The sequence below is a fragment of the Rattus rattus genome, chromosome 4, assembly GCF_011064425.1.
Source record: "Rattus rattus isolate New Zealand chromosome 4, Rrattus_CSIRO_v1, whole genome shotgun sequence".
NCBI classification, from domain to species: Eukaryota; Metazoa; Chordata; class Mammalia; order Rodentia; family Muridae; genus Rattus; species Rattus rattus.
In genome coordinates, this window is record NC_046157.1 from 162,987,689 (window position 1) to 163,002,386 (window position 14,698).

The window sequence follows — 14,698 nt, forward strand, 5'->3', positions numbered from 1 at the left end:
GCTTCAAAGAGCCAAAGAATAGAACGGGAAGCAGTTCTGGAGAGTTGTCAAGTCTTTAGGGTGGAGGGCCTCAAAGAGCCCAGGCCTGAGATGAGAAATCTAACACTGGCCTCAAAAGAACCCTATGTTGGGCTTACACAATGGCAAAATGTCCTGACATCCTAGATCTACACAAGAGCATTCATTCTAATGCTAGAAAGAGCCACCTGCAACTGCTCCCAAGGGCCTGTTGCCACTGTCCCCTGCTGCTGGGTGTCAAGGGCTATGAAGGCTTGCAAGGCCAACTTTGAGCCCTTTCTCCTTGCAAAGAAGACCCGACCTCCAACTGTCAGAGCTCAGCAACCATCCTCACGGAGTCTAATCTTTTGTTCTTCCTTTCCTTCGCCTTTTAGTGTAACTAAGTATCCTTCTGTCCATTCCACCTTCTTACCGGATTCCTGGGTGAACCATACTGCAGGCTTTCACTCGTGTTATTTCTGTAAGATTCTGTTCACGGGCTGCTAAATCTCTCCCGAAATCCACTTATTTGCCCGCTGTGTATACGTTTCCCTTACATTTGTTGCTACTGCTGTTGTGCTGAATGTGGTATTTCACATTCCTTATCCAGCAACGGTGGCCTTTTTCCTTTGCTTTGTTTCTGACCAACGCTCTATCACACCCTGTGTTGTTCTTGGTCATGGTCTCATTTTCCTTGCCACTCACTTCCACGCTAACGCCCCTGCCCAATGCTGTTGTCAAGAAAGCACAAACGAGCTGCCCAAGCAACTTTGATTTTTCTCTTCCTTTTACCTCCATACCCAGCACTTTTGCCTTGAAGTCCTGTTTGCAAGAAACCTAGGGAACCATGATAGACCCACAGCGAGATTTGCTGAATTACGGTCAGAGAATGGGGAAGGCGTCGTGTATTCGTGCCCACTGGCACCTGCCCAGCTCGGTGTTGACATAAATTGTGAAGAGAACCCTCACAACATTCCAAGAAACCCCTATATTGCTATATCACCTTTGATAGCTACTATACTACACCCAGGGGGTGGGGTCTGGGGGGGCGGGGTGAGCTCCTGACGATCAAAGCCATCTTCATATGAAATCCTGGGTGAAATAACTTCCGTAGAGATGTTGCTTTGAATCCTTAATTTATAAACCTGAAAGAAAAAAATAATCCAATTCACTGAGAACTCTCAGAGACGGGCAGTCAGGACGCAAGCTTCCCAGTGTGCGCAGTACTGGTACAGCCCCCACAGAAAGTGGGTCAGCAGACCCGTCGTATCCAAGCTTGGCAAGGGAGCGGGCACATGGCACTCCCACGAGCAGCGGCTCGCACACCAGGGCAGCTGTTTGCCGAGAGGCACACAGGAATGTCCATCAATGGACTCCAGCAACAATGCAGCCTTTGACTCAGCAGTTACCCAGGGAGGAACATCACTCGGTCCGCGGTCAAGCTCTCGAGCACATCCGGAAGCGCCAGCAGGCACAGTGACTCAGTCCTCTGGTTCTTTTGTTGCTCTTAGCTTCCCTAATGCTGACTGCAGCACTGCTCACCCTCGTGCCAGCCTGACAAAGCATGCATTATGAACACCTTTTTGGAAACTCAGTGCAGGGAGCCACAGCGGGGTGCAGAGTGGGAGTTCGGATCCAGCTGGGTGGCAGCCATCGCCTGAGAACTGGATGGAGGAACGAATGACTGTCTGAGCCTTCAGTTCACAGGCACTGACATACCAAGCTACCTAGCAGGCTGGCTCTGGAGTGGGCCTTCTCAAACACCTGCGACCCTCCCAAACCTGGAGAACGGATAGAAAGAGCTACATTCGCTCCTGAATAGCCAAGGCTGCTGTGCCCATAGCCACATGGAGAACAGTAGTGGACCCAAGGGCTCCTCCAAGAAAGAGGCTCACAGCCAAGGTCATAGAGAGCCACACAGGGCTGAGGAAAGAAGGTCAGGAATAAAGGAAGCCCCATGTCCTGCAGAGAATCCGTGCTTTCCCTTCCAACCCTTCACAGACAGAAGGCCAGAAGTCCAAGATCAAGGTGTCTGGAAGCTCTGGGAAGTAGCCAGCCATCCTTCTCCCTGGATACTATCAGCAACCCTGGCACCCTTGATTTGTCAAAGCAAAGTCAACCTTCATCTTCACACAGCTTTCTGTGCTGGTGTCTGTCCCCAAACTTCCCCTCTTGTGACAGACACCACCAGTCCTATTCAATGAGTGCCACCCTAGTGACTGTGTCATTACTTGGTTAGCTCTGAAAAGTCCCTGTCTCAGGTCCTGGTCACATTCTAAAGGACGCATGTTGAGAATTCAAATGAGATCATCTTAGGGAGACACAATTCCATTGATAAATATTCATGATGTGTTCAATATTCATGAGAAGATGAGCCCATGTGCACATTTCCCAAGGTCTGTCCTCTGAGGGTTTGTGTGCTGGAGAAGAAGGTTTTGCATTTCTCAGAACCTGTCCTGAGTTGAAGAAGATCCCCCAAGTCCAAGCCCAGGTGGACCCTTGGGGGGAAATCCAGATGTGGTGTTTACCCCTGAAAGCTTGTCAAGGGTGATGGCTATGAGTTTGAGGCCAGCATGGGCTACATAGTGGGTTCTCAGAAAACCTGGGCTACAACGGAGAGCTTCTCTCAAAAAAAAAAAAAAAAAAAAGCAGACTAAGAATGATTGTTTGCATATGTAACCCCAGTACTTGGAGGACTGAGGCAGGACTGACTTTAATGACAGACTGGGAGGAAGAGATGGTTCTCGAATTTGTGTCCATTCACCTTGAACTTGGCTGAGAGAGAGGATGAAGCCTCTGCTTTGTTCCCAGGGCATTCAGCAAACAGTTGTTGAATTTGGAAGTGAGCGAACAGGTGAGTGTGTAAAAAACATATCAAAAGTTAGAATTCCCACGGAAGTATGCATGGCCTGGCGCAGAGCAAAGTGGCTCTAGGAGGGAGTGTGTGGGTCAAAGAATGACGCTTCACGCACTGTCAGGGTTTCCCCACAGCCTGCTCATTCATTCCTCAGTCACCAAGAGACAACAGAGCAACCTCTTGATCACAAAGAAGAAGCAGACTTACTATACCTACACCACACACACACACACACACACACACACACACACACACACACACACACACATATCAGTGTGTTCTTTTTCTTATCTGGGAACTGATATATCTTCATCTTTTTTAATTAATTAATTAATTAATTTTATGTCTTCATCTTCTTATCTGACTTGTTGAAGGGCCATCTTCTTCCCTGGACTTAGGCCTGCTCCTCCTCATCCACCCTAGCTCTGCTCCAAGGCCAGCAGCTCTCTTCTGCACTCCTTCAGAGCAGTCGCAGTGCCGGGCATCAGCTGGGGTGTCAGGCTGAGCAAGGATTCTGACCTGCTTTCTTGAAAAAACCAAGACCTGATCTGGAACGTGAAGTTTTAGGAATTCCACTGTAAGGAAGAAAAGCCAGGTACAAAGAACCAGGTAAACCCAAGATTTCAGTGTATGTTTTCCTACCTCAGAGTCTCCCTGACCCTCTCCCCAGCAAGGGCTCATTTCCACTTCTCCACATATATAACTCTGCTTTAATACCTGAGACACACTGAAGACACGTATGTACCATGTTCATCCCAGACACAAGGTTCTCTGATGTGCAGTTACAGTGTGGGAGGCTCTGGGCCAAGGGAGATGTGATAGGATTAGTTTCATCAGATCCTATGTTAATGCAGCATTAAAGAATGAGTCTTCCTTCCTCTTGGAAGTTCTTCAAAACAAGGATGAGCCCAGATATGAAGTCTTCACTTCTTTCCCTGTGCCTTCCATCTGTCTGTCATCTGTGGTGTGTCCTGTGAGTTGTCAATCACATGTGTCTGATGTCTATCCATCCTCTGTCCCCAACAAAGGGGGTTGCTCTGTATTTACTGAACATCATAGAAAGCATGGCGTTAGGGGAGGATGAATTCTCCTACAGATATCCTGTTCAGTCACTCAAGGGAGGAAGCCATTTTACCATCCCCCAACTGACACAGAAAAGCACTCAAAACTGGAAACAAATGTTGCCAACCTATTTCCAGCTGTTATGGCGGATACATGTTAAGGTTCCTTTTAACCCATTAGCTGTTTTCAGCAAATGATTACCACAAAACACACACACACACACACACACACACACACACACACACACACACACACTTCTGAACCAGGAATAAGTATGGAAGAGATTAAAGCCACATATTTAGCTGAGATTGTAAAAGCTGATGACATAGGAAGTCCAGGGCATAGTAAGGTTGGTTACATTGTTTCCTTAAATACAATTTAAACAGACGCAGTACATAGTTTTAAATGATTTTCAGGCATATTATGAGCTGAATGACAAGATCTGGCAAACATTCAATTTCTGAAGGCATGAGATATTTTCAGATAATTCTACTCCCACAAGATCCCCTCAGTAATCCTACCTTGCATTTTGTCATGCTCTACTGTGAGAAAAGCCTTCTGCAACAAAGAGCCCCCATGACCCTCCTGCTTCTCTGAGTCGTTCTAAATTTGATAAATCACTGCGGATTTTATGAACTGTTCTGGGTCTGGAGATGTGACTACAAGAAATTTCGATTTGAATATCCCATACAAATGAATAGCCGACAAGCTATTTTTCTTTTATTAAAAGATCTATCTATCTATCTATCTATCTATCTATCTATCTATCCGTCTGTCTATTTATCTATCTTGTGAATAAATGGCCCATACATGTGCAGTGCCCAAGATAGCCAGAAGAGGACATCAGATCCCCTGAAACTGGAGATATAGACAGTCGTGATCCCCACCCCACCCCTGTTGTGGGTACTGGGAACAAGAACCCAGGTCCTTTGCAAGAGCAGTCAGTGTTCTTAACTGCTGAGCCATCTCTCCAGCCCCAGGAGCTATTTTTTTTTTTTGTTATGTTCTTAAAATAGATTGGATGCTGGCGTGGAATGCTTCACCTCGGACCTTCCCTGGAGTTAGGCTGAGAGAAGCCAGGCAGAGCAAGCCTCTCAGAGTGGTTGCACAGTCAGCAACTATCTTAATGCAGGGAAATTTCCAGTGATTTTTCTCACAAAAAGAAAAGTCTCCAGGGCATTATTCAGCGAACAAAAAAACTTGATGAAATGTTTGTGCTATTTTAAAATTGCCAAATCAAGGACATGACGTGCTTTAAAAGTCACTGCCAAAAATACGAGAAGCATCTTCCAGACCCAGAAAAGAGAGTGGAAACATCTGTGCTCTGTTTCCATTGTGGAGGATAGGGCTGTGTGACTGATAAGGACGGTCCTTTGCATGTAAATACTGTGATACCCTGGGCACAGTTTCACTGGTGATGGGTACCCAGACGCCTTGGAGGAATGGCGGGTTTGTATCCAGATGTGCAGATAGGTGTGATGCTCTAAGGATGGAGAGGAGCCAGCCCACAATGGGAATCCCTGTATGTGTGGTACCACCTCGGATTAGTAGCAAAGCAGTCATGCTAGAACCCATCATCATTGTCTATATTAGTATGTTCGTGTTAGTGAAAAGGTCTGTGTATTCTACATTGCATTCTGTCCATTCACCTGTCAACAGACGGTTGGTCCCAGCCTCTTGCCGCTGTGACTGGAACAGCCACAGACATTCTGGTGTGTGTCTTCTGGGGGCATAGTGTCTTGGGTAAATCCTTAGAAGTAGAAAGGCTGCATCATACGACAGTTGATGTGTGATCATACCATCAAATTGAGAGGATCTAGAGGATAAACCACTGGGAAAGTCTCCAGGCGAGTTTTCAGATTGGGTTAAATGAGATGGGAAGACACGCCCTAAACATGTGTGGCTCTATTCCCTGACTGAGGAAAAGGCAGAAAGCAAGATAAGCTCTGCGCCCCCCCCCCTCTCTCTCTCTCCTTACTGACGACAGGTGCCTCCAACCCTGCTGCCATGCCTTCCCCAGCTCTGATGGACCGCATCCCTACAGCTGCAAGCCAAAATAAACCCCTCCTCCCTTAAGTTGCTCTTGCCAGGTGTACTGTCACAACAGCGAGAAAAGGAACTAATGCAGTGTTTCTACGTAACTGCGAGGCAGCTTTTAAAGTGGCTGCGTGGTTTATGCCCACCCCCGCTCAGCACCCCTGCCCTTTGGCCTTGTCAGATGTTCTAAGGAGCCTGGTACTATCTTATTTTCCACCTCTCTAACAACAATGACAGCAAATGCCTTTTGGTTACTTCTTGGCATGTGTATCCCTTCAGTGTGAAAATCCAGCTGGAAGCAGGTGCGCCGCTGTTGTTTAGAGCCATGGTGAGCCGTGGAAACTGCCTCTGGATCTGTGGCTCTGCTTCTCACTGTCATAACGGAAGTCTTAAATTAGCAGAGTTCTAACTTTTTAAAAGATTTCTTTTTATCAATTTCCATTTTGTGATTTGCGATTTCTGGATACCGTCTATGAAATTTTGGCTTTTTATACGCTCTGAAAGTTGTTCTGTAACACTCTCTTCTAGAAACTTTGAACTATGATTATGCAGTATAATGTAATTGCATACGCTGTGAGGGAAGGTAAAATTCAAGGCACCCACCCCCACCCATATAGATTCCCTGTGGCTCCAGTGCCTCTTCCTCATTGAATTCCCGTGGTGCCTACGTTGAAAATGCATTGACTACTATGGGAGCCCAAATCCTCCGAACCCACTCTTGTTAGTTTAATTTGTCTGTGTCGTTCTGTTTAGGTAGCTTTGTTGATCATTCCTCAAGTCCTTTCTTGTATATTATCCAGCCTATTAATAATACTATACCATATACCTTTTCGAAAGATACTTTTTTGGGGCTGAGAAGGTGACCCAGTGGTTAAGAGTGCTTGCTATTCTCCCAGAAGATCCACCTCAGGGGGCTTACAACTGCCTGTAACTCCAGGGCACCCAACACCCTCTTTTGGCCCTCACAGGCACCTATACTTTACTTGGCATGCATGCACACAAGCACAGATTCAAGCAAGTCTTACACTTGAGCTCATGAGGAATGGGAATGTCTACACATGACATGGAGTCTTGGTGTATTCATGTTTAGAATTCCCAAGTATCTTCTGCATTCCCTGTCTTCATATACCCACGTCCATCATAGTTATCTTATACTGCCTCTCTGATTAATTCAACCTTTATATCACCTCTGAATTTCCCCCAATTGACTATATGTCTCTTAACTAGGAATCTCTTTCTAGCCCAGTAATTCCTTAGGATGGTGTACAGTGAGGATATTGTTTTTGCAGACTCTAGGTTCTGTTGTCTTCTTTTGAAGAGTGTAGAATCCCCACAGTCAGTTAACTTTCCACAGCCATGACTGTCAACTCGGTCCTATGGAGACTTGGTTCTAGGTTTTGTCACAGTGTGTCTATTGGGGTTTTCCTATTATATTTTCAAGCCAAAAAAAAGTAGCATAACTCTTTAGAAGTGTTTGGCATTTCAGTGAGAGCTCAAGGTCTGCCAGGTATAATAGCCAACAGTCTATCACTGTGGGGCAAAATAACTGAGAGAAACAACTTGGAAGGAAGGAAGGAAGGAAGGAAGGAAGGAAGGAAGGAAGGGAGGAAGGAAGGAAGGAAGGAAGGAAGGAAGGAAGGAAGAAAGGAAGAAAGGAAGAAAGGAAGGAAGGAAGGGTTCTTAGGGTTCATGGTATTAGAAGTATCATATTATAGTCATTTGGTTCTGTTGGTTTAGAGCCTGTGGCTAGGCAACGTCACACCTTGCTTAGACAAAACTGTTCCCCTCATAGTAATCAAAAGCAAAGAAAAAGACAAGAAGGGTCCAGTCCTATTATTCCTCTCAAGAACATGGACCAATGACCTAACTTCCTCTCATCAGGTCCGGCTTTCTAAAGATTCCACCATCTGTATTATAGTTTGCATCTCTGTGATAAATCTCTGACCAAAACTACTTAGAGAAGGACAGGGTTTATCTCACCTTACAGCTCCCAGGTCACAGTTCATCACTGAGGAGAGTTAGGGCAAAAACCTGAAGGCAGAAACCGACGCAGAGACCGTAGAGGAATGCTTCTTACTTGCTTGCTCTCCATGTCTTGTTCATCCTTTCTAATGCCACCCAGGACCACCTGCTCAGCACTGGTTCTTCCCACAGTAGGCTGAGCCCTTCCACATTAATCACCAGTCAAGAAAATGCCTGACAAACAAGCCCATGGGCCAATCAGATAGAGGCAGTTCCTCGACAGAGGTTCCCTCTTCCCAGATGATTCAACTTGACAAAACTGCACAACCTTAATGTAGGAAGCTGTTGGATGAGCTTTCAAAACATGGTCCTTTGGGAGATACTTCCAAACCACAGCCCCATGCCCCATTAACTCAGCTGGACCCAAACTCTTTCCCAAGCACTAGGCAGGTGCTAACAACCTCTGCTCAGCTCTTTCAGGATTCTTGCTGCTGCCTTCTTCTAGGTTTCTTGGAGAACCATCCACACATGCTGTTCAGGACTCAATATAGAGTGGATATTTAGCATCTTGAAACTTCCTTCCTCATGGTTTTCCCATTTTTTTTCCCCACTGATTTTGTAGCCCCAGACTCAGACATGTAACTCTTCAGTCCACCATCTTGAGACCTGTTCCTGGTATAGCTCAATGATGACAAATGGCTCACTGGGAAGATGTCACCTCGTTTGTGTCCCTTATGCAAATGTCTACTTGGATTCTCATCTGGCCTCTGACTCTCTGGTACTCACAAATGGCTCCTTTCTATACAGACAGGTTTAGCATCGTTATTGTAGGAAGAATGGGTTTTTGATGTAGCTTCACCTTCATGTCTAGAATCTGAAAGGTACCTGCCCTGTGTGTGTGTGTTTGTGTGTGTGTGTGTGTGTGTGTGTGTGTGTTTAAGCCAACTGATTCAACAGCTAATAAATACCACACTGAGGAAAGTTGATTCTATGTCTAATCAATAAGCATTTGTAGCATTTCTTTGCCACGAGTAAAAAGAGCATTGGTTTTTATATCCTACTTTACACAGCAACATAGAAAAGGCTCTACGTGGTGCAGTGAATTGTCTTTCTAAAGGATTTATTTTGTTTTATAGGTATGAGCCGTTTGTCTGTATCTTTGTGTGTATGTACATCATGGTCATTCTTGGTGCCCAAGGAGGTCAGAAGAGAGCATCGGAACCCTGGAACTGGAGTCCTAAATGGTTGAGAACCACCACGTGGGTGTTGGGAACTGAATCCAGGTCCTCTACAAGAGCAGCCAATGCTCTTAACTGCTGAGCTGTCTATCCAGCCCCTCAAGCACGTTTTCTAAACACTCATGGAGCCACAACCCTAAACAAGGAAAGCTCTTGGGAGAATAAAGGCCAGCTTGGTCCTAGGCTTCAGAGAGCTGCCCTGAGACAGCTACAGAAGAATGCCCTAAGGGTGACAGGCAACATGTCTTGTAGGTACAAGGACTTGACTTTGATCAAAGCCCAGGAGGAGGAGGGAGGGGAGGAAGAGAAGGATGGAGGGGAAGAGGAAGAGGAAGGGGAAGAGAAGAACAAAGGTCTCCTGGATAGCTAGCTTTGTGCAGAACTGCCACCCACAGTTTTCCTCCTCCCAGAGACACACATGTCCAAGCATCACACACACACACACACACACACACACGACAGGTGCCTAGAGAGACACATGGCATGTCCAAGCATCCCTCCCACTCCACCTCCTTGTCGGTAGAAAATTCCTGACCTAAGTTGCACTTGGGAGTGTGCGATCCCACGGGAACAACACTTGGAATAAGTTTGAGAACTTCAGCATTCTAACTAGTCACAAGTTAGTAGCGACACAGTCACATTTAGTACTGGGTCCCTCCAGGGCTTCTCTGACAGTCACAGCGATGCTGTTCCAAAGGTCCGAGTGGGCAGCTCGATGGAGGAAGGCTTTAGAATGGCACATTGAACAGCACCAGTTTTGGTGACATTCAGGCAGCCATGCTGGACCTCATAATAAAGTCACTGGAGTCCTACATGGACTCCATGTCCATGGGCCCCTTCCCTGCCCTGTAAGAGTAACCCAGAAGCTTGCATCATACCCTTGTAGTCTCTTCATATATTCCAGTTTGGTTATTAATAGGACTTCTAGTCTTTTCTTACAGAAAACCTCCTATGGTTGTTTCATGCAGTCCACTCAGGAAACCATCAACCCCAGCAAGAGAGGAGTATAACTGAACTGGGAACCATGGTTGAAGGGAAAGAATGGAAAATGATCAGAGGCGAAGAAAAAAGACAAGTGTGGGCATCCGGTTGGGTTTAGGCGGGAATACAAGAAAGAGCCTGAGACAACCCCCAAGTGTTTCCTCTACAAAACCTGAAGTTTGTTGGAAATGGTGTGTGGTGGTTTGAACAGGAATGGCCCTCACAGACTCACGGGTTTGAATATTTGGTCGTAGGGAGTGATGCTATTAGGAGGTATGGCCTTGTTGGAGTAGGTATGGCCTTGTTGGAGTAGGTGTGACTTTGTTGGAGGAAGTGTGTCATTGGGGGTGGGCTTTGAGATCTCCTGTGCTCAAGCCAAGCCCAGTGTGTCTCTCTCTTCCTGCTGCCTGTGGATTCAGATACAGACCTCTCAGCTCCTCTAGCACCATGGCTGCCTGCTTGCCACCATGCTTCCCACCCTTACAATAATGGTCTTGGGCTGGAGGGATGGCTCATTGGTTAAAAGCACTGATTGCTCTTCCAGAGGTCCCGAGTTCAATTCCAGAAACCACATGGTGACTCACAACCATCTGTAATGGGATCCAATTCCCTCTTCTGGTGTGTCTGAAGACAGCTACAGTGTACTCATATACATAAAATATAAATAAATCCTAAACTTGTAAAAAAAAATAATGGTCTAAACCTCTGACCTGTAAGCCAGCCCCAGTGAAGTGTTTTCCTTTATAAGAGTTGCTGTGGTCACAGTACCTCTTCACAGCAATAGAAACCCTAATTATAATAGGTTGTCCACAGGTATTTAAGAAAGCCACTTGGAGTGAGTTGAACCACTTTACTCTTTTGAAAATATGTGTATGAGCCATTGAAAGAAGCTGCTGAAAATGGCTGGCTGGCCATGGGAGACAAGCCACCAACCCCCCTGGCAGGACATGGAACTTGTTCTTAGTCCCCACTGGTGCCCATAATCTTGGCCCCATGTTCTACCACAAGAGGCTTTGCTCCCTTCTGCCAGTCATCCTAGGAGGGACTGTAGCTCACCCTGGCTCTCTCCACTATAGTCCAAAAGAGGCCTTTCCATCCTTTGCAGGTGGAGAGCAGTAGAGGAGGCCAGGGTAGGACCCCATGATGACTTAACGTGTCCAGCTTGATCTCTCTGACAGCTCCTATGGGCCTCTCCCCCAGAAGCTCTGAGTCTTCACAGACTGGATCCCTTGTAACTTCCCAGCCCCCTGCAGAGCTTGCCCTGTGAACAAAGAAATAAGTCCAGGAAGGGAAACTCTATAGCGGTCAACTGTACGTACAGAGTCCTTTACCCAGACTGTCCTTGTCTCCTTCTCTCTTTCCCTGGATCCTTTCTAAAGGTGGCATTTGCATTTAAGGAGGATCTCAGAGATGGTCTTGGAGATGAACACAGTAGCCCTGGTCATCAAGTGTTCTCTCAATGCTCTGAAACAGTGTACTGGTGTTATTGTGTGGTACAGGAGAGAGCTACTGGATGGAGGTTGTACCAGCCAAGCTGATAGAACGCCCCTTAGAATAAAAAGGATCAGATTCCTAGGATGCTAGGTGGGCAGGGCTAAGAATCCTAGGTAGAGAGAAAGGTCTTAAGCATCAGGCAGGCTTCTCCCAGAAGGAAGACGTTGGATCTTGGAACTGGCTTTGGATAAGAAGCACACATTATTTCCTTAGCCTTAAGAGGGCAGCAACACAGTCTGCCTCCTTTACTTTTGTGTCTAAGAGCCCTGGGCAATCAGTTGACAGGTAGCAGGTGTGGAGCAGATGTAAGTGAAAGAACAGGTTGGCAGGACACAGCCTTGGTGGATATAGGATCATCTCAATGCCCCTTGGCTAAGGAGAGGATGAACAGCCCCCAGCTGGCCTGGGTAATGATGATGCCTAAGACATCTCCAGGCAGGATTACATCACTAAGGAGTATCCTCCCCCCATGGTGTGAGCATGGCATGGGAGATTTGGCTCACAGGTGTTTCCCCCATGCCTACAGTGTGCCAAGCAGGTTGTAACCCTAGCAATGTAACCATCTCGCCCCTCCCATGTCCCTCCATTCACCGTCTATTCCTTGGCCTACACCTCCAACAGCTTCTCTGTAACTGAGGGGTCTGCTTCTTGTCCCCTAAAGTTTCCGCATGATGTTTCTAAGGGCTCACACGCATTTGGTCATACAACTTGCTTGGAAATACATTTTATGTTGACCATTCCGATCCCAGTGGGGACAGAGCTGCTACCCATGACTTCATAAGGCTTGTCCTTCCTTCTGTGCCATACTCCCTCCTGTCCTTCCCCACGCCCAGCCACCTTGAAGTTCAGCCAAACGTCAGACACTCCAGTGCTTTTGCCAGCCTGCTGGTGCCCTGTTTAATACCCAACAGTCAACTAAGATCCAGAAGACAAGGAGAGACACGAGAACTTTGTTCACCTTGCCTAGCCCCAGGGCAGCCTTCTAGCTTTCCCAGTGGTTCCCATAGAGAGCTTCGAATATCAAGTTCACAGGGATGGCAGGAAATACGTCGGGCCCATTCTCAGACGCTGGAGTCAAGTGGCCAGTCAGGAGGCACCGCAGCCAGCGATGTGAGCAGAAAGACAGGGGAACGAACTGTGTCCTCTCAAAGAACGGTTCGCAGTGCTTGGAGTCTTGGGTACCTGGGCTGCCATCAGAAGGCACCCGGACCTGATTCCAGAGCAAGGCTCTCAATCCTTGGGGATGGACTTTTATCTCAACTGGCCGAGATAGGGATGCCCGATTAAATTATAACCTGGGCCCATCCCTCGACGAAAACTCTTCTGGGCCATCCAATCCTCTGAAAACCTCTGTATGACACCAGCAGAAGTTTCCACTCAGTTACCCACTGTTCCAATGATGGGCATGCCAGACCCCAGCAGTTTGCCCTCTACAACTCACGTCCCTAGACACCACCAACAGCTCCCCTGGTCTCACAGTATCCCCTCATGTGCCCAGTGTCCCCAGTATCCTGGTATTCCAACACTTCGCCTCCACAGTCTGCTACTCCTACCTAGGTCCCTAACTTCTGGCCTGCCCCTATGAGGGAGCCTCTTTTGTGGGTCTCAGCCGCTTTCCTCTGTCTCGGTCTTGCCTAGCCTTGGCACTGAGGACCACCCGGGGTCCCTGTGTCCCTGTCCCCAGCTTCCCGCCGCCACTACTTGAGCATCTCCATCTCTACTCTGAATCCCTGCGTCCCACCTTGCGGTCTCCGGGGTACCGGAGGATCCCCGCAGTCCTGGCCCCGGCCTCCCGCGCCCCCCGCGTCCCCCGCGTCCCCAGCCCCGCGCCGCTGACGCCATGACGCCGCGGCGGAGCGAGGGGCGGAGCGGGCGGCTGGACGAGCGCGGCTCCGAGACCGGTCCCGCAGCAGCTGTGCGCCGTGGCCGATGGACATGGGCACACAGGGATCCGGGCGCAAGCGGCTCCCCAACCGGGAGCGGCTGACGGCGGAGGACGACGCGCTCAACCAGATCGTGCGTGAGGTGAGCAAGGCGCGGCCACAGCTGTCAGCGTCCCCGCGGTCCCCAGCAGTCCCCAGTGGTCCCCAGCAGCCGCGCTTTGGGCCGGGCCCCAGGAGCGCTGGGCCCCGGCTTTCATCCACGGCCTACGGACCACTCGCCACCCGCCACACGCCGGTGGCGCTACTGGCTTCAGCTCCAGACCCTGGTCCTTGTGGGCCGCTAGTCCCGGGGACTGACTCAATCGGGCCACCCGGAGCTCAAGGTGGCGGGGTCCCAGTCGAGTGGGGATCCAGTACCCTTCCTTGTACCGGGAAAGGGTACCGGGAAAGGAGGTTAGGCCAATCCTGATGACCAGTGGCGGCCCTAAAAGCCACTTGGCCTTGCTGAAATGGCCCTAGTTGGTTGGTGACCATTGCCAAACAGGGATCAGCTTGGGAGTAACTTAGGGGTCCCGTGTCTGGACCAGCCGGAAAGCAAGCTAGGGCATGTTTGGACGTGTGATAAAAGTTTCCTGGACAGTTCATTACAACGGCAAACGTGTTCGCTAATGAACTTCGCGTGTGGCAAAGGAGGGCGCATGGGTGTGCGTGTCTGCACAAACGCCCGGTTTTCTCCCACAAAGATGCAACCTTTAGGCTGCGGCAGCATGCGTGACACGTGGAAAGACTAGAGCAAACTGGTAGCAGCCGCTCTGGGGGAGGGGGCTGACTGGTTAAGACCTAGGGTGGACAAAGGAATCAGAGATATTTTATTGCCTTTTTTGTTCCCTTTGAGTTGAGCGTCCTGTGCACATACTAACTAAAATAATAATTTAAAAAATTAAAATCTCCATGCAGGTGAAATCCAGTCTCCTCCCCTCTCTTCTGAGCAGGTTGTGATGGAGAGTTAGCCTGCATATTATTTCCGCGTGGAAAAACTTCCCAGCAGTTTAGGCTGCGGTTATATTAGAGAAGTAGTGGCCGTGGCCTTCCTGTTTGTAGTAGTGAATGCCTGACTTCAGTTTTACTGATCCATGGGTCCGTGTTTGCAGGACGCTGTGTAAAGAAACGGTTTCTCTGTACAAGAC

At 48.3% G+C, this 14,698-nt stretch overlaps 1 protein-coding gene across 10 annotated transcripts in view; it reads left to right on the forward strand.

Annotated features, from left to right (window-relative positions):
- Positions 1-13,510: 13,510 nt before the first annotated feature.
- Lrrfip1 (LRR binding FLII interacting protein 1) overlaps positions 13,511-14,698 on the forward strand; it is a 128,742-nt gene continuing 127,554 nt past the window's right edge. For 8 of the 10 annotated variants that reach the window (XM_032901619.1, XM_032901607.1, XM_032901609.1 and 5 more), the window contains exon 1: positions 13,511-13,653. In XM_032901619.1, coding sequence (XP_032757510.1) covers positions 13,558-13,653 — 96 coding nt within the window. In that variant the 5' untranslated portion in view covers positions 13,511-13,557. The remainder of the gene's footprint in view (positions 13,654-14,698) is intronic. The other 2 variants (XM_032901620.1, XM_032901613.1) reach the window with 1 other exon arrangement.